General features: G+C 40.8%; 1 protein-coding gene across 1 annotated transcript; it reads left to right on the top strand.

Moving 5' to 3' along the window:
* The first annotated feature begins 1675 nt into the window (after positions 1–1675).
* TMEM212 (transmembrane protein 212) lies at positions 1676–19000 on the top strand. Its single transcript, XM_006188105.3, has 4 exons — positions 1676–1834; positions 9620–9679; positions 10576–10899; positions 17076–19000. The coding sequence occupies exons 1-4, from the start codon at positions 1676–1678 to the stop codon at positions 17130–17132; spliced, it is 600 nt and encodes a 199-aa protein (XP_006188167.3). The 3' UTR covers positions 17133–19000.
* Positions 19001–19267: the final 267 nt, after the last annotated feature.

Raw genomic sequence — 19267 nt, 5'->3', positions numbered from 1 at the left:
ACAAGTGTGTACTAGGAACGATTCTGGGCTAGACATGATTCTAGGTGTTGGGGATGTCTTATACATGGAAGGGATTTATAAGACTCACAAGGTCTCTGCTCTTGTGGAACTTACCTAGTGGCATTAGACTAAAAAATCAGGGGCTATACTCTCAGTGTTGAGAGGAGACGGAAAATAATAGCTATAGCAGAAAGCTTGAGCTGGCTTCCTGGCTTCTGTATATCCAGGAATGCAACTGCTTCAAAATCTGGGTCACCTGGGATGGAATGGCTACTAAAGACAGAAGGATGGAAAGAAAAAAGCAGAAAACCAAAGAGAAGCTTCTCTCCTCACTGTGTGTCAGAGGGTCCTTTGGGAGCTCTTACCAAACTAATGAGGAAGAGGCAAACTTATTGTCTGCAAGACAACAGGTAAAAGAAACATGAAGACTGTTCCTTCGTCCCACATGGAAAGGACTCCAAGGATGGAATGGCCTGACGAGATAGCAGGTAGCTTCCCAAGCGTCTCTGCTATCGCATGCCCAGTGCTGAGCATTTTACGTGGACTGGCTCATTTAATCCTCACAACCACCACCTGGTGAGACAAACATTAATTGTATTCCCATTTTCCACATGAAGAACAGCCCTAGAAAAGCTAAGTAACTTGCCCTTACCCAAGGACACATACCTGGTAGGTAGTGAGACCAGAACAGGACCCCAGCTCTGTCCGACTCCACAATCCATATTCTAAACCACCGCATGTCCATCCATAAAATTATTTTTCTTTATTTTATTTAAAGAAAAAGAAAAAAGGCATGAAGATTGTATAGGAAATTTAATCAGATAGCTTCAGAAAGTGGTCTGTGTTTTCCAGATGTTTGTCTTGGAAGAGACAGTCAAACATGCCGTCTGAGTCACAGCAAATACACACCACTTTCTCAAATGCATGAGAAATTAAGAGATGAACTTCTGCTATTGCTCCAGTGTACATAAGCCTGCCATCTAAAATCTGAATTACGATTCAAGAATGGAGATCAGTATTTTATTCAATTAATGAATTACTCCTCGAAGTTTATTTTACCACTGCATGCATTTCCACCTTTGCACTTTACTTGATAATTGAATTAATAATGAAATAATTAAGGTGAAGCTGGTTCAGTGAAAACAATGCAGAAATTCATAATGAAGCTTATGCATAATCCTAAATAAAAAATCCAAAATAATTATATTAGAATTGAACTTTGAAGGAAATTTACTTTGTTTTGTGGGAAATTGTGCTGGGAATGTGGATCTATTGTGCACAAAGGATGTTGGCTTTATGCTGGAACCACCAGACAGGTTGAGTTGAGAAACAATTAGCTCAGTCAGCAAGCCTTTGAATCTGATTAAGCCAGGAAGTGGTCACTCCCCAGGACAGAGCAGAATGGAGGGAATGGAGGTGGGAGCCCATAACAAGAAACAACTTCTCTCTCTCTCTCTGAAATAAACTAGTATTAGAATTTATTTTGTCAAATTATTTCACTACATTTGATCATGATTTCACAAAAGCAAATACAATCTTGCTTCCAAGTAGATCAACAGTCCGCATGTGTCATGGCTACTGTCTCTAAGAAACTTCTGTTTATTGAGGCCTGACATACTCTCATGTTTTGGTAACAAAACATCTTTGAGACCTAGGACCCAAGTCACCGAGGAAAATGCAGGGCTTATATCAGGCTGCTGGCCGGATTCTCGTGACTCTGGGGGCTCTCAGTGTAGTCTCTGGAGTTATTGCTTTCTTCCCAGTCTTTTCCTACAAGCCTTGGTTCACAGGATGGAGTGTCTGGATTGCTTGTCCCATCTGGAATGGAGCTTTGGTAGGAAAATTTTTTATTACATATGTTGAGAAAATAGAGGAAAGTCGAGGCGGGAGGGGAAGAGGAAACAGAAGAACATATCCTTTTTAAGTTTTTCAACAATATGAAGACATCAAAATTCTAAAGAAAATCAGATTTTACCTTACAACACTGATTTCTATTAGTTTAGTTATCTTTTAAACATAGGATTTTCTTAATATCATTCAATCATCTATACTATACTATATTATACTAAACTGTATTATGCATACTATAATGAAATGCTGTTCAAGACATTCTTAAAACGTTCTTTTATTTTAATCTTCTTAACCTTAATATTCTGAGAAATTGGAATTTCTCTTTTGAAATTTGAATTGAGAAAAGTATAACCCATGAAAAAGAATTTTTAAATGAAGAACAAATTAAAATAATTTTCAGACTAATGCTTTTATTAGAAACAATGAGGTGTGTTTACATGACCCAAAGGTTTGCAAGACCAAAATCTGAGTTCTCCCATCTTTTTCTTTGCACACAACTGTTTGAACTGAAAATAATTGAAGAAGGTGGGTGATGGACTTTACTAACTTCAGGCCTCACTAGGAAAGTGTGCATGATCACATGATTGAAGGATGACAGCACTGGTATCTAGCTCCCTGGGTCAAAGAAAGGGACACCCCTCACCTCAGGAGGAGGTGGCTTGATTGAAGAGGCATTACAGAGGCTTAAAGACCCAACAAATCCTTCTCTCATTGTTTCTCAGGATACCTGACATTCATTACTGGAGACTAGACAGTTCAAATTTGAAGCTTTTTGATCTTAGGGAGTTTTCTATTAAAATGTAGCTACTCCCAGGAGGGACAATATTTTAAGTCTTTTAAAAAAATTGAACTTGAACTGGGATATCATCTAAAAGCAAAACCCTAGGAAATATTGTAGTCTATTTATTCAATATATATGTATTGATTGCCTCCTACATGCTTGAGCTGCAGGGAGAATAGAACAAGTTCTCAATATTAAAGGAACTCGGTCTAGTGGGGTTTAATGATGGTGAACATCTGAGGGGAAGGGGATGGTCCTTTGAGAGCGTGGAACTGAATAAGGAAACCATCCGATGGTATTATTCTTTTCTTTATTTAATACATTCTATTACAACCACCACCCAAGTCTTGAACCTCCACTCTTTTCCCTAACACCTACCACAAACCATACAGTCATTCAAAGAAATGTTTATTAAGCATCTACTAGAATGTAGAAATGGCAACTACATTTATACCAGCAACTTCCAAACTTTTGTTAGTGACCCAGGATAAGAAAAACATTTTATATCAGGACCTGGAACCTACATAAATACATCTATGTATTTCTCTCAGGGTAAGTAGATAGATACTGATATATAGACAGAGCTATAGATATATATATAGATCAATATAACAAAAGTTTCACAAAACAAGACAACCTTCTGTGTGAAGTGAATTCTGATATTTTATTTTTCAAAATTCAGACTTTACAACTGGCCCAAAGTCTAACAAAACAATGATTACTGCCCAACTGTGTGTCCCTTTCTTATAATTCTTTGCCTATCCCTACAGAATCTGTCATAAATATGGTCAACAGATATTACTGATTTGATTAAATTCACAAATTATTGAATATATACTTGTTCTACATCAAACATCTGTATGACCAATCGGGCCCAGAGAAATGGTATGATAATATCTCTAGCCCAGAGATATTGGTGGCTTTTTTATTTTGAGGGTGACAGCAAGAGGAAGTAGAGTCAGAGAGTTAGGGTTTGGGGAGGTGCCATTCCCCTTTGACATTCTTGGTAGGTGGTCAAGATTTCAGGGCCCTTATGCAGCCAGTTCCTCATTGCCTTTACCTGTAGAAAGGGGAATTTCACAGGTAAAGAGAGCATGTGAAACTGTCTAACCCTAAGGTACTCATAGAGAATGAGCACAATTCGAGCAAAGACTGTGTAATATAGAGCTCTGCCAGTTTTAAAGCCCTACACAAATGCTAGTTAATACCATGTCTTTCATTTATGCCCTACTCTCTGTCCAAACCCTTTGTTCTTAATCCCTTGCCACCTGCCTCACTCTCCCATTCCATTCCCTGGTGACCTTCTGAGTTCCTCATCCTTTTACTTCCTAGACCTCCTCTCCTGCCACTATTCTCTTAGCTCATTTCTTTCCTTGTTGTTTTCAAACATGCCAAGGTGTGTTTCTGCCTCAGGGCCTTTGCACTGCCAGTTCTCTGCCTGAAGCCTCTTCCCCCACACAGCTTGTTTCCTAACTTCCTACAATTCTTGAAACAAATGTCACTTTCTCACTGATGCCTTCCATCATTACCCTATTTAAAACTGCAAACCTTCCCCTCAAATGGCATTCTCAATCTCCCATACTCTGTTCTATTTTCCCCCCAGCCCTTAATACCATCTAATATCCAATATTTTTGTTTTGTTTTTATTTCTTATTGTAGTATAGTCAGTTTACAATGTTGTGTCATTTTCTGGTGTACAGTATAATGTTTCAGTCATACGTATACATATATATATTTGTTTTCATACTCTTTTTCATTATAGGTTACTGAAAGTTATTGAATATAGTTCCCTGTGCTATATGGAAGAAACTCATTGTTTATCTATTTTATATATAGTAGTTAGTATCTGCAAAACCTGAACTCTCAATTTATCCCTTCCCACCCCCTTCCCCACTGGTAATCATGTTTGTTTTCTATGTCTGTGAGTCTGTTTCTGTTTTGTAAGTGAGTTTATTTGTGTCTTTTTCTTCTTAAGATTCCACATATGAATGATATCATACAGTATTTTTCTTTCTATTTCTGGCTTACTTCACTTAGAATGACAATCTCCAGGTCCATCCATGTTGCTGCAAATGGCATTATTTTATTCTTTTTTATGGAAATATATACAATACAGTTGACTTACTTATTGTTTGTTTGTCCCCTTCCCTCCAAATGTAGAATGTACAAAGTCAGGATTTTTTTCTATCTTGTTCAGTGCTATATCTTCATCACTCGAAACAAAGTGAGTAAGTAACATATAAGGTATTCAATAAATACTGCTTGATAAATGTTGTTGAATGAGTGGTGAATCCTATGCTCACTATTCTGATAGCACACAATTCCTAATACAGTAGAACTCTGATTAGGTTGCAAAGACTAAAGGTCAAGCTGGTATTTACACTAAAGCAGGAAAAAATCCTCATGAGAAGGAAAGCAATAAGAACGCTCACTCTTTCAATAATGTCTAAATTTGGAACAATGTGATTTTTTTCTTCTCCTAGTGATAAGTTTGCTAGTGAACCACAGCTCTGACTGATCAGGGTTAACTTCAAAATGTCTCTGACACATCCTACAACCTTCTTTTTCAACCTGCCTGCAAAGTGTATCTTCCTCTGGTGGAAAGATAATTTGTACATTTCAACAATACTTTCTTTTGAAAATGACTCTGTATCTCTTTTGAGATTGGAAGAGATAGATTTTTAAAAGTGATGCATACTTGGTATTTTTTCGGTGACTTTCGTCCAAGGCTTTCTAAATTCTTCACAAATACTGGTCCTCAGACTCTCCTAGCTCTGTTCTGACAGCCACATGATAAAGAGTTTTCCTAGGATTTCTGAACCAGGTTATTTAAAGGCATCAGCTGCTACAAAGTATGCATCAAGGAGATCATAGTGCCTTATGGACTTAGCTCTACTTTAATCCTAGAAAACCCGGCCTGTAAATCAAGCTCTGATGTAGAGACTGCAGTACAGTGAGTTTAAATCCAGGACCTAAAGCCTGGAGGGTCCAGTGACTCGGCCAATGGTGAGCAGCAGTGCTGCACCCAGAATCCTTCTGGGAGACAAGAATTGTGGAGAAAGGTCGAGCCAGACTTACCCATGCAAGCTCCAGTTTCTTCATCCACTAGAGAAGGGACTTGGTTGCACTGTTGCTCAAGTCTCTTATAACTTCAACAGTCCTGTGATTTCCAGCAAACTGATGGTCAATTTTCCACTCAGATATCCTAAGCTTCGAAACTGAACTTGTCCAAAGATGTAATCATCTAACCACCAAAAGCAATTATTTCTTCTCCTGACTTCCCACTCTTTGAACCCAATTTCAAACCCTGGAATGAATTTTGACTCAATCCTTTCCTCTAAACTAGTGTTTCTCAAATTGACATGTGTGTATAAATCATATGGGGATTGTGTTAAAACGCAGGCTCTGATTCAGTGAGTCTAGGGTGAGGCTGAGATTCTGCATGTCTGACAAGTTTCCAAGGGAAGAGATGCTCCTGATCCTTAGGACTGTGCTTAAGGCAGCAATTCCCTAAACCAGCCCACCTCAGCCCCACTCCCACCCCATCACATCCAATGAGTTGCCAAGTAACTTTTGTTTTTCCTACAAAGTATATCCCTATGCCTTCCTTCTTCTTCTTTTTCACTGTGCAGCCCCCTCCCCCAACTCCATCCCACTTCCCACCCCACCCCCACCCAGGTTTTACACTTCAATAACTCTGATAGCCAAACTGTGGGACTCTATGCCTTGGTGGGTTATAAAATCAATCTATTGGGTAGTTAGCAGCATTTAAACCATGAATAGAGAATATTAGAGTGTATCATACATAATAAGGTTATTATTATTTTGGTTAGATATAAAAATATTTCCAACTTGGTCATGATGCAAAATATGTTTCTTACTGTGGGTAGGGGTTTGAAAAAAAAAATCTTGAAGACCAAGGTCCTACAGAGCCCTCTAGGCCTCACTCCATTCCAGTCCAGCGTGCATGCAACAACAAGCCCATCTTTCTAAACCTCAGCTGCGTCAGTCTGGCCCCTCCTTCAGAAACCTTCAGTGTTGCTTCATCGTCCAAAGTTCAGATATGTGAGCCTGGATTCTGAGGCCCTCCTCATCCCGGCCTCTTGTCCTGCCCCTCCCTGCCCAGCACCGACCCTCTCGCACCCTCTGGGCTCCTCTGTCACTGTTCCCCAAGCACGATGGCCACAGTGCCCCGCGCCCTTGCTGCTCCAGCTGCCTGGACCACCCTTCCCTCTGCCGTCTCCCAGTGAAATCACATCCATCCTTCCAATCTGCTCCGAGCCCTCCATGCCTTCATCAGCGATGGTTCCCTCTGGAAGTGATATCTTGTCACTGCGTTCTTCTCACACAGAAAGCACTCGCGCTTGCCTAAGGTTATGGACGTTCTTCTATGACATTCCTTTCACATCTGAACTGTAAATTCCATTGAGAGTTGGAGCCAGTATTTGTGTAGTTGTTGCTGGGTGAGCTTGCTCGTCATATTCAGCCTTTCTGTGCCTCATTTGAAAAATAAGCAGATTTGCAGTCTAGGGCTATTCATTATGAGGATGAAGTGACTTAACCCATGGAGTGTCTGGTACAGTGCCTGGCACAGAGGAAGTGCTCGGTTAGTGTTAGATGCTGTTACATTACTCCCTCCGCACAGTGCCTAGCACATCCCTTGTTCTCAGTAGACCCAAAAAGACGTCTGTTAAGTGAACAAATTCACCCATATTATAATAATTCCTCTGAAGGTTCCTATTTCTGTTGTGACTGCTCTCTGCTTCCTTCAATTCATTTGCTTCTGGGAACGGCGTCCTTTACTGGGCAATTTAAAAATTTAGTGGGAGGGTTCACAATTATCGCGGAGAATGTTAGCAGCAACTTTTGCAAAACCCAAGTAACGTCCTTGGAACTGCCCACAGAGCAAGTCAGTAGACTGTCAAGGAGAGCTGGGGAGGGCGGGGGTGGGGGCTGGGGGGTGCGGGGCTGGGCCTCCCCTCTGCACGCACACCCTTCCCGAGCACGGCCTCCCCTCCATCCTTCCTCACAATCTGACCGCCCTACGCTGCCCAACTTCTCAGCTCTCAGACACTCCCGCATTTCCTTTTCCCACTTGACTTCTCTTCCCTACCCTCAAATCTCTTCCTTTTTTTTTTTTTTAATTCTTTTCCCCTTCTCTATCTAAAAATAATTTTTTTAAAAAATGAAAGAAAAGGAAAATCCTGTGACTCTTGGGGGAACACCCACACTCCATCTCCCACAGCCAGCTGAGCACCAGTAAAGACGGGTGTGCTGGTCTCGGGGTGGATTTAACAAGTTACTGAACAGCATTCATACTGCCAGCCTACCCCATGAAAGATCTTTTTCAAAGTTTTGGGTAAACAAAGCAAAATTCAAGCTGGCAGTTACAACAGAAATAACAGGCAACTGCAATTCTGCAGGATTTTTCAACTTTCAAAAGGAAAGAAACAGTTTGTGCCAAAGCAGTGAAGGCAACCTAGAATCTCCGTATCTGATAATGTCGGCTATCTACTTGGACTTAAACCAGCAAGTGGCGTCTCCTTTGCTTTTTGTCTCGTTTGTCTTAGTGTTTCTCTCTCACAGAGGAGTGACATGTCCATCAAGTGCTTTGCCTTAAGCAGAGACTGGCCCCAGGCTTACCATCAGCACTACAGTTGATCTTAATAATTCTCCTGTTTTGTTGGACTATTTATGCTGGCTCAACTTCCATAGGGTCCCTTGGAAACTTTCCTCTTGCAGAATCAAGCCAGCCTCTTGACTACAGATGGTTCCGTTTTTGTCCACGGGAGTTTTATGGTATGGCGATGCCAAGCCTGGAATTTCAAGCTTAGCTCCATGAGAAGTTTTGTGTGAGTGGATGTGTGTGTGCTTTTTCTCCCTTGCTCTCAAATTCTCTAAATCCAATATTCAAAATAGAATATGCCAGGAAAATGAAAAGCTAGGTCTCAAAACAATACATCTGCCAGAGCCGGAGCTACAAAAAGCAGCAACCCACAAAACCAGATTGGTAAAAGCTCTGACTTTTCCCCCTTAAATTTGTTGATATTATACATACAGTCATGCTTATGTCTCTGTCAAAAACCTAACTTGTAACTATTTTTAGTCCTGTCCTCATCCTATATCTTATTTCAGGCACATCTCTTCCTGGTTTTCTCTCTCAACCTCAAAACATTCCTTGACCAGGAACAAATGATTTATGGGTTGGGAGTAAGCAATTTCCAGACTCAGTCACCACAAAGGTCTCCATCAGACCCGGTGCCGAATCGAAGATGTGCCCAGAAATTTTTTTTCACTATCCATTGCTCAGTTCTGCTGACACCATTCCCTCCTTTGTTGAACTATTTCAATCTGCACTTGGGGCCTTTTTCTTCCACCGAGACTATAAAGAACTCTTTTTTTTTTTTTTTGAAAAGCTGAACGCGACTGCCCCAGGTACAATAAATGTCCCATCCTGCATTCATCCTAATAATGGTCTTTATTCCCTGAGTAACAGGGATCACAGATTTGCAACCCACCAGCAGGCTGAGGCTGCAGAATCTCAAAAGAAAGCAAACTGTAAAAGATGCTGGGAGGGTTTTCCGGGATCTGTGACGCGTTTCCATTCCAGTTCTTCCCATTTATAGTTTTAGAGATCTGTGAGAACGAGGAACACTAGACGGCTCATCAAAACAAGACACCTGGCAAGGGTTATCAAGCCCCACTTTGACTGCAGTCACATCTTACAGTGGTAAAGGCCATAACTGTGATGGCAAAGGCAACGCAGGAAATCCAAAAAGGAGCTTGTATGAATCATGTCTCTGTGACACTGATGGCCTCTTTTCCTCATTGTCATCACGGATGAGGTGACGCTCAGAGCCGTAAATCCATTTAGCCACATGCTATTCCTTCTAGTTCATGATAAAGTTGTCAAACTGTGAGACAGATTGGACTCCTTCCAGAGGCGCCTTCTGTCATAGCTGTTGTTTTCCCACTTTCCTTTCACAGGCCATCACGACCGGTGTCCTCCTGCTGCTGGCTCACAGACAGTGGATCCAGAGATACCTGGTAAACTTCTAGACATCGAGTAGAATGATGGAGGGAGTTTGAAGGTTAGAGCTCTACTGGAACACAGAGAATGTGGTTTCCAATTAGAATTGAATTCTAATCGATCTTTACAAGAAGGATGTCAGTAATAAACTATATTTTAAGTGGATAATTTTTATCTGATACCTGCTCCAAACATTTTCTACAAGTTCCTGTGATTATTGTATTCAAGTATTGTAGTCTGGCGAGGACAGAGCCAGAGTTAGTGTTCCTGAATTTCATTTTGAAGAAATGAGTCTATAGGCTCCTCTATTTTTAACAATGCATTTTTGAGCCTCAATTTCTCAATCTGGGATCTCCTTCCAATCTCTCTGGTACCGCCTCCCAAAAAAAAGGATGAAAATTCTATAGTATCTTGCATTTCAACAGTATAGAGCCAAGCAACCCCATGGGACAGAAAGACTACCATGGTCTGATTACAGATCTTCCTGTGGCCACAGCAGTGCTTCTCAGACTTTAATATATGTGTGAATCACCTGGGGAACCTTGTTAAAATGCAGATTTTGATTCAGTATGTCTGGCTGAGGCCTGAGATTCTACGTTTCTAACAAGCTCCCAGGGGATGTGACTCCTCTGGGACCCTGGACCACACCCTGAATAATAAGGTCCTAGGGTAAGGCAGGAATTCGGTTTACTCATCTTTGTTTTTCCCACCCCAGTTGGCTGATAAGTTATTCTCCATAGTGAAGGTTCAAGAGGAGGACCAAAGGACCTAAAGAGAAGTCTGTAAGCCATCTCTCCTTCATCTCCTAGTAGGAAAGATGAATACCCAGCGTCTCTCTCTTTCCTCATATTGCTAAGGATCTTCTGAAAAAGCTAGCTCCCAAAGTAACGATTTGTTTCTGCTTTACTTTCAGTGGGAAGCTGGTTTCACCTTTGTGATTCTGAGCATTATGGGATGTCCACTCCATTTTGCAGTAGCCTTGGAATCCGCTCTCCTTGGCCCGTATTGCTTCTACTCTTTTTCCGGAATTGCAGGGACCAATTACCTGGGTTATGCAGTTGCCTTTCCCTTTCCGTATACAAGGTTCCTGTCAGTTTGTGTAGACCCACCTCACTATGAAGAGTACCACCTGACGCTGCAAGCCTTCGACCTGTGCCTGAGTTTTACCATGCTATGTGTGTCCTTGACATCGTTCATCACACTTTCTGCAAGACTGATCCGAGATGGGCACATAAATGTAAGTTTCCAGAGAGGGGGAGCCAGTCCTTGTTCCATCCACTGTACCTTGTAAAACCAAAATTCTTCTACTTCTACCCCAGCCGAGAGACTGATGAACGCCAACCTCAGATTTAGCTTTCCAACTTTTTCCAAGAGGAAAATAATACTATTAATGATATGATAATAATAGAAATATGAACTGAATATTCACCATGTGTCAGTAGACTTCCCCTTTTTCAGATAGTAAATGGAGGCTAATGAGTTTATGTAAGTTGCCCAAGGTCACACAGCTAATGAGCAGTAGGGTCAGATTCAGAACCCAGAGCTATTTCTCTTAATCGGGCCATATTTATCATGGGCTCTCTCCTCACCCACCTTGTATCCTCTCATCCTCTGTTAGACCATTAAGATGTAAGGCTCTGGCCTCCAGGAGGATTAGAGCAAGGTCCCGGGGAGAATAGCTCAAATGATTTCTGATTCCAAATTCCTGTGGTCAATACTGGGTCCCTCCTTTGAAGGCTGAACAGCCAGCCTCCCTCTGAAAAGAGATATTTCCCACTGCAAACTCTTATACTGACTTTATGATTCAAGTTAGGATTATATTAGGGTGAGTTTGGGTTATAGTAGCCAATTTTCCCCCAGTTTCATCCTATCAACACCAACCAGTAAAGCTAGAAGACAAGAAGTTGGCACTCTCAATGCCTTTTGTGGTCAGCCTTGTACTCTTCAACTTCTACATAAATCTGCAAAGGAAATCCTGTACATTCTTAGCAACAGAGCTGATTTTACAAGGAGCCCGCCGAGGCAAGCAGACCAAAATCACCTCCTCCCCACTGTACTGCCAGGACATGAAGTTTAGTATTTGAGATTTCTCCCTCTTGGCAAACATCCTAACTTTCTAGAACTGTTTGTTAAAAAGAACATAGGAGAACCACACACTCGTGTTGACATTCATGACCTCTCAGCACAAGTGCTAATCACTGTCACCTTAAGTATGGCCCCCGTAACTTTGAGGTTTAATGTAGCGTGGACGATAGGGAGAAAAGAATGAAAAAAAAAAAAATATGCAGAGCTTGGTAAGCCAGCCCCATGGAAACCCAACAGTGAGGCCACCTAAAGTGCCTGAGAGAGAGAAAATTAATTAGAAAGCAGAGACAAGTTCTCTGACTTCAGGGTTTGGACTCACGCAACTTGCTCAGAACACTTTCTTGGTGTATGGTTTCTAAGCTAGGTGTAGGACCCACAAGATGTTCCCCAAAGTGGATCAAAGACATCAGAATCACCCAGGGTCCTTGTGAAACCAGATTTCTGGATCCTTTCCAGGTCCATTCCCACTGTGTCAGAAACTCGGGTTGGAGGCAGGGAACATACATTTTTAACACATGCCCCAGGAGATTCTGATGAAAACTCCCTTCCTAGCTCAAGATTCACTTAGTGTCACTTCTGGACAGAATCTCAGTTTTCCCATCTGCATAAAATGCAGCACTAGTATGGTGAAAGTTCTAGATAAATTTAATAAGCATGTCATTGGTAAGCATTTTTGGATGACCTGACACCACTTAATCCATAGTGGTGGCTGATCATGTCTCATTAGCAAGGATGAGTGGCTGTCATAATGGAACATGATGTTCTGTATTAATAAATACACTACTGCTGCCCTGAGCCCTAAAGGAGCATGTGCAGCCTGAACAAACTTTGTTACTATGCAGAAATCTCAGCTACTGTAGGTACAATTTCCAGCAGTGAAATAAATGCATTGTTTATCAAAATTCTAGAAAACACACAGCTTTCTTAGAAGAAACAGTAAATCGTTTGTTGAGACACTGAATTCTACATAGTGATTTTGTGTCTAATGAACCTCCATGTAGTTATGTTGTTAGATTCCCTACATGCTGAAAGGGTTAAGTAATATTTTGAAAATATTATTTAAAGCTGTAATAACTAGTGCAAATTATGCTGCTGATCACATCTTTCTCGTAGAAACGAAACACTGAAAATGCTTTTAAAAGCTGTCCTCTTATGTGTCTGCTTTAAAATTGAAATTCTCTTGTGTAAATGTAGTACATAGTAGGAAACTCAAGAGCTGTGAAAATTTGTAAAAAAGAAAAAAGTGATGGTTTGAAGGGAAATTTGGAGGAAATTGTAGTTGTACTGTATTGTAAAACAAAATCCTTATGTAACAGTCAATATTATGACAGAAAATATTCACTTCCAAGGATTTTAGTCCATTAGTTCAAAAACATTTTTGGAAATGAATCAAATACCCCCTTAGGAATCACCACATTCATTATTTCTTCCTCCCTGTGCCTTTTCAGTTTAGTAGAATTGAAGTTATCTTGGGTCCCAGTCAGCTCAAGCTGCTATAACAAAATGCCATAGACAGGGTAGTTTAACCAACACACATTGATTGCTCATGATTCTAGAGGCTGGAAGTCCAAGACCAAGGTGCCAGCATGGTTGGTTTGGGGGAAGCTTTTCCTTCTGGCTTGTAGATGGCTGCCTTCTCACTGTGTGCTCACATGGCCTTTCCTGTGCCTGCTCCTGGAGAGAGGAGTGATCTCTCTGTCTCTTATTCTTAGAAGGACACTAATCCCGTTATGGGGGCCCCACCCTCATGGCCTCATTTAATGTAGTTACTTCCCAAATGACTTACTTCCAAATACCATCACAGTGGGGATTAGGGTTTCAACATATGAATTGGGGGGAGGGGGACACAGTTGACAGCATCTCATTAAAGATCACACAGTGATGGTGTGTAAGCATGCAGTTAACTGGTACTCAACTGAAACTAGAGTGGGAAGTGCTTGAAAGAGGCATGAAGGGTTTTGACAAACATTCACAAAAGCATGGTGTGAGTGCTAGGGACTGAATGTTTGTGTCATCCCCAGATTTTACATTGGCACTCTAACCCCCACTGTGATGGTATTAAGAGATGGGGCTGTTGGGAGGTAATTAGGTTTAGATGAGGACATGAGGGTAGAGCCCCCGTGATGGGGTTAGTGCCCTTATAAGAAGATGAAGAGAACGCACTTTCTCTCCCTCCATCATGATAGTATACAGCAAGAAGGCGGCCATCTACAAACTGGGAAGTGGGGTCCCACTAGACACTGAATCCTCTGACACCTTGGTCTAGGACTTCTGACCTCCAGATCAGTGAGAAATGGCTGTTGTTTAAGCCATTCAGTCTATGGGGTGTGTTCTAGCAGCCCAGGCTGACTAAGACGTGAGCCCTTCCAAATTTCAAGGGTCTCATGGGGAGGGGTGGAGCTGGAAAAGGAATAAAAGCCCCCTGTTTGTGTGGTTCAAAGCAACATGCTTAAATGACTCTGTTGGCTTAGGACTCAGGGCAGGGGGCAGATGAGCACAATGCAGAATTAAGTTGAGAAACTCAAATGCAAAACAACCATAGCTGAAATTGTCTACATTCTTAGTCCAGTAAGTAATAAAGTGATGAGAAAAAAAAGAATCGGGACGCCAGACGCACTGCAGCTGTCCCCTGCAGCTACTCTGCCCCTCCTCCATGGAATGGAATGGCTTCGTTTGTTTTCCTTTCATTATTCATTGTTATGTTTGGGGTTGTTTTTTTTTAATGAAAGGGGGAAAGAAAATATTTCCCCCTTACCATGTGATACAATGGTTTTATTATGTTTTTCAATGAATTGAGAAAGATTTGCCATAAAAGATGTAGGTAAACCCTTTAAATGCAGTTCAAAACATAGGGACAGAATATTTATCAGCAGAGGACCCTCTTCCTCCAAACAAAAGGCAATTTAGCAAGAATATATTGGTTTCAAAACTTCCAACAGACATACCCTGCATCATTAGCAACAGAAACGCGTTTTGAGACAAATTCATCCATGACTCTTATCCTGAAGTTCTGAGGTCCCATACTGGGCAAGGTTTCTCTGGTGCTTCTTGGAATTAATCCTCTTGAGTGGATCCAGGTAAAACGCAAGCAGGACCATGCAACTAAGAATCCACTGTATTTCTCCCTCACAAATTTTATTATGTGGTCTCCTCAAATTGGTCAGTAGAAAAATCAGAATCTAGAAAACTAACGGCAATTCAGGGCATTACTGTTCCTTTTATCTCGTACTTTTCTCTGGAATAATAATAGTGGTGATACAAGACTGGGTAATAGGCGAATAATTGTAGGTGCTACTTATTGGGCAATTACTGTTTGTCAGGTGCTTTGCCTGCTTTATCCCTTGCAACACTCTAAGGCTCACTGTCCCCATTTCACGTGTGAGGGTGTTGAGGTGGTCACGTGGAGTCAGGATTCTCTCCTGGGTCTCGTGGGGCCTGGAGTCCAGCTCTCTGCTACTAGACCACTCCTCTAAGGTGGATGTATCTTCAGCTTTACATACTCCAGGTGACTTTGCATAGTTATGATTCTGGTGGACAACTTTTCTCATATTTCTCACAGATAAAAATGAACATATTTTAGAAATGGAAGCTAATTTTTCCAGGATATTTTCACTTTATTTAATCAGTGGGACCATGTGAAGGATGATAGCAACTTACTAAGAGAGAAAATGAGACTAAAGTGTTCATTGTAATGTATTAAAATAACCTTGATATTTTGTCAAGGAGGGAGCAATAGATGGGGAGGAGTTAGAACTGAGAACTGCTGTCGATTTTTACTTTATAAATTATTGTGAGCTTCAAAATATTTTCCCCTTGACATACAGTCAATTTAATCTTTTAATATAAAATATCCTAGGGGGTGTTTTTCCCCTTGCTCCTTACTCTTAATCTAAATTATTATTATAAGTAATACTCCTAAACAAATTTAAAATGTTATATTTTTATATTTTATTTATTTATTTTTAATTTTTCGTTGTCATTTTTGTTTTGGGGGGAAGGTAATTAGGTTTAATTTATTTATCTATTTATTTATTTAATGGAGGTACTGAGGATTGAACCCAGGACCTCGTGCATGCTAAGCATGCGCTCTACCACTGAGCTATACCTTCCCTGCCTCCAATGTTATATTTTTTCAAAATTAGAAATAGATTTAAAACAAAGAAAAAAATTTTGTTTCATAAAAGGGCAGAAACTTGATCAGAAATCATAAGCCTCCATTCTCTATAATCATATAAATTCAGTTTTCAGCAAAGAAAACTGAATTTATCTCAGTGAATATTTCAGAATGACTGTAATGGTGCTAATATGTGAGTACAAAACCATTTAGGAATGTAACAATGTTGGATACTTTAAATTTTATGAATTAAAAAGGAGATTACTTAACAGCTATTATTGGATCCCTGAGTTCACTCCCCATATGAAAGGAGGGAGAGAAACAGAGGAAGTAATGAGGGTGAAACACAATGGGGTGGGGGGTGGGGTGAAGAATGACACCTTAGGGACCAGAGGGGACTGTGGACAAGGCAGCAGTTCACCCTGCACACGTCAGTAGTTGTGGGCCTGAGCTTCCTCATCTCTAAGACCACAGGGTTTGTCCAGCCAGCCTCCAAAGACCTTTCCAGATCTGTCTCAGTCTGATATTGTAAAATAAAACTTTTTTCCATTTGAGAAGATTGACATTCAGAAGGGAGGACTGTCAGCAGCAATGAGTGGCTCTCCACCTGTCCTGAGCCACACTGATGTGTGGCTAGGCTGCACCACATGGCGTTACTATGCTAGCTCCAGAGGTGAACTATACCAGCAACATTACTTAAGCGATGCAATGTGAGAGTTGTCACAGATCCACCGATCACTTTAACCAGTTTAGAACAGCACCTTTCTTTGCTAAATATTCACTTTGTCATATCAAACCAACCAGAATTATCCTGTTGGTTGTCTTTTTAAAAATTTAGCATTATATAATGAATAAATAAGAAATTTATGACTCTAGCTTATTTGCAAAAAGATTGTTCTTAAATGTTTTTATTCTCTTATACCATATAACTAACCTAGTATCATGGATGATAAGGAAAGCTGCTAGTTAAAGAAATAGAACTACTAGGTGCTGGACGGTAATCAGTACCTATTTGAGAAGAGGAGTATCTTCTGTTCACTAGAAATGACTTTCTCTTGTCGTGTATCAAGAATTATGAACCCAAAACTTTAAATCTAATACTCATTATTTACACTTGCTCCTTGACATTTATTGAGCCTATACTATGTGCCAGATATCATGCTAAAGCACAGAAAGATGAGCAAGACCCATTCTGTCCCTCCATTGACTTACAGGGACTGAGGGGAAATGAGACTTGGGCCAGGAGGACGAAGAGCCCCAACGAGGAATAACAAGACCTGAGTTAGGTAGTGATGCTGGACATGAGAAGAGTGATACATTTGAGAGAGATTTGCGAGGTAGAATCAACAGGACTTAGTAACAGCATGTGGAACAAGGGAGGAGCCCAGGAAGATGCAAAGGAGTTCTGGACCATGAGAGACAGACAAAGTGATTGGATTTAATGCGTGAGTCCCACCCTTGTCACTTAAGGTTAATGCTCAGTTTCACATCTCATCATTAATCAAAAGCCACTGTAAGAACCTGATAGAAGAAATCAGAGGACTTCTGCCTAGGATTCTAGCCAATGAGGTACTAAAGTTTACCATTGGACTCTCCATGACTCAAGTTGTTCACATGTCAAATACAAATGATGACTCCCTTTGAGTTTATGATAAACCTAGTGCTGAAGGGCATGGACTATAAGACAGTTTCAGTCTTGGTCATATTTATTGAACAATGTGCCTCTTCTTCTACTGAATCTCCCATGGCAAAGATTAGCCATGAAAGACCTGTAGATAGCCAAGCCCAATGGACTCTTCAATCTACATCTTCCTTGACCTCTCTTCAGCCTTTGAAACTATTGACCACTTTCTCCATGAAGTGCTCTCCCTTTGACTTCCATGCACCGTTATCTTTGGTTCTCTTCCTTCTCTGTGGCTTTTCCTCCTCAGTCTCCTTTAAAGGCCCTTTTGCTCTGTTCACCACTTAAAGACCGGTGACCTCACCCCTTTTGAGCTGATGCCTCACACATCCACATCTGTTGCCCAGTCCCCTCTCCTGCTCTAATGAGCTCTACATCTGACTATTTTCTGGTCATGCTCCTGTGTCCCTCAGACACATCAAATTCAAGATGTTCATAATGGAGTTCGTCATCTGCTTGTCCCCAAAACCTGCTCTTCTTCCTGAATCTCCAACTCAGTTGCCAACACTCATGACACGCAGAACAAACTTGAGACATGGAATCACCCTTGACTCCTCATACCTGAGTCCATCACCATGTCCTGACAACTGTACCTCTTAAATATTTCTCTGTTGTGTCCTTCTTTCTCTATACCAACCGTGATGACCGTGGTTTGGCCCCCATCTTCTTTCACTCAGACTTCTGTTCCCAATCTTGTCTTTCTTAAGAATTATCCTCCACTCAGGCTCAAGAATGAGCTCTCTAAAGTTCAAATCTGCGCTTATCATTCTCTGCTTTAAGTCCTTCTGCTGTTCCCCTTCACACAGGATACAGTCAAGCTCCTTTGCATGACATCCATGTGCACTCAGCTCCTCTCTGAGCATGTGAGTTCCTCCAGGACGGGGACAAAGATGAGCAGGAATGTGGGAGTATGAGAGTCAAAAGAGGAGCAGGGTAGCAGGTTTCAGTACTCATTGTCATTTTTATGTCTTCCTCGCTACAGTTAAAGTCTTACCTAAATCTACAGGAGGCACAGTTCAAATTTAGAAACAGTTCACATGTCATGGGAAAATTTACTATGGTTGTGGAATCCAAGAAGAATCACCAGAAAGGAGTATGTAGAAAAAGTAGATTTGAACTTCCATACCAAGGAGCAGTGGTTTATTGAAGAAGAATTGCTTTCAGCATTATTTATGACTCAGGGAGAACCTGATATGCTGTAGTACTTCTGAAGTCAGACCGTTTGAGGGGTAATTGCATCCTCTATCGCCTACTTTCTGAGTAGCCTTGAGCAAATCAACATTGAACCTCTCTGAGCCTAAAGTTCTTCATTGGCAAAATAGAGATAACACCATATATGGCAAAATAAAATAACGTACTTACTATTAAGAGTCCTACACTGAGCATGGTAGTTGATAGATCCTTAAGAAATGTTTGCTATCTTCCCCTCACTTCTTTTTTTCTTTTAATTCTTATTTTTTTATTGCAGTCAATTTAAAATGTTAATTTCAGGTGTATAGCAAAGTGATTCAGTTATATGTATGCACACATACATATATATTTTTTCAGTTTGTTTTCCATAATGGCTCATTACAAGAAATTGAATATCATTTCCTGTTCTATAAAGTAGGTCCCTGTTGTTTACCTATGTTATATATAGAAATTTGAACCTGTTAATCCCAAACTCCTATTTAAATTCTTGACTCTAAGTCAAAGATTTCAGAAAGTGCCCTTTAGCCTTCTATA

The sequence above is a fragment of the Camelus ferus genome, chromosome 1 (assembly GCF_009834535.1).
Source record: "Camelus ferus isolate YT-003-E chromosome 1, BCGSAC_Cfer_1.0, whole genome shotgun sequence".
Lineage (NCBI taxonomy): Eukaryota > Metazoa > Chordata > Mammalia > Artiodactyla > Camelidae > Camelus > Camelus ferus.
This window is presented reverse-complemented; position numbering and strand designations above follow the sequence as displayed.

What these genes read in the sequence shown, in the direction of transcription:
- TMEM212 (XM_006188105.3), top strand. Translation starts at nt 1,676, where the DNA reads ATGCAGGGCTTATATCAGGCTGCTGGCCGGATTCTCGTGACTCTGGGG. An exon ending in CCATCTGGAATGGAGCTTTG is followed by an intron (nt 1,835 to 9,619) that starts GTAGGAAAATTT and finishes TTCCTTTCACAG; the next exon opens with GCCATCACGACCGGTGTCCT. An exon ending in TCCGAGATGGGCACATAAAT is followed by an intron (nt 10,900 to 17,075) that starts GTAAGTTTCCAG and finishes ATTGACTTACAG; the next exon opens with GGACTGAGGGGAAATGAGAC.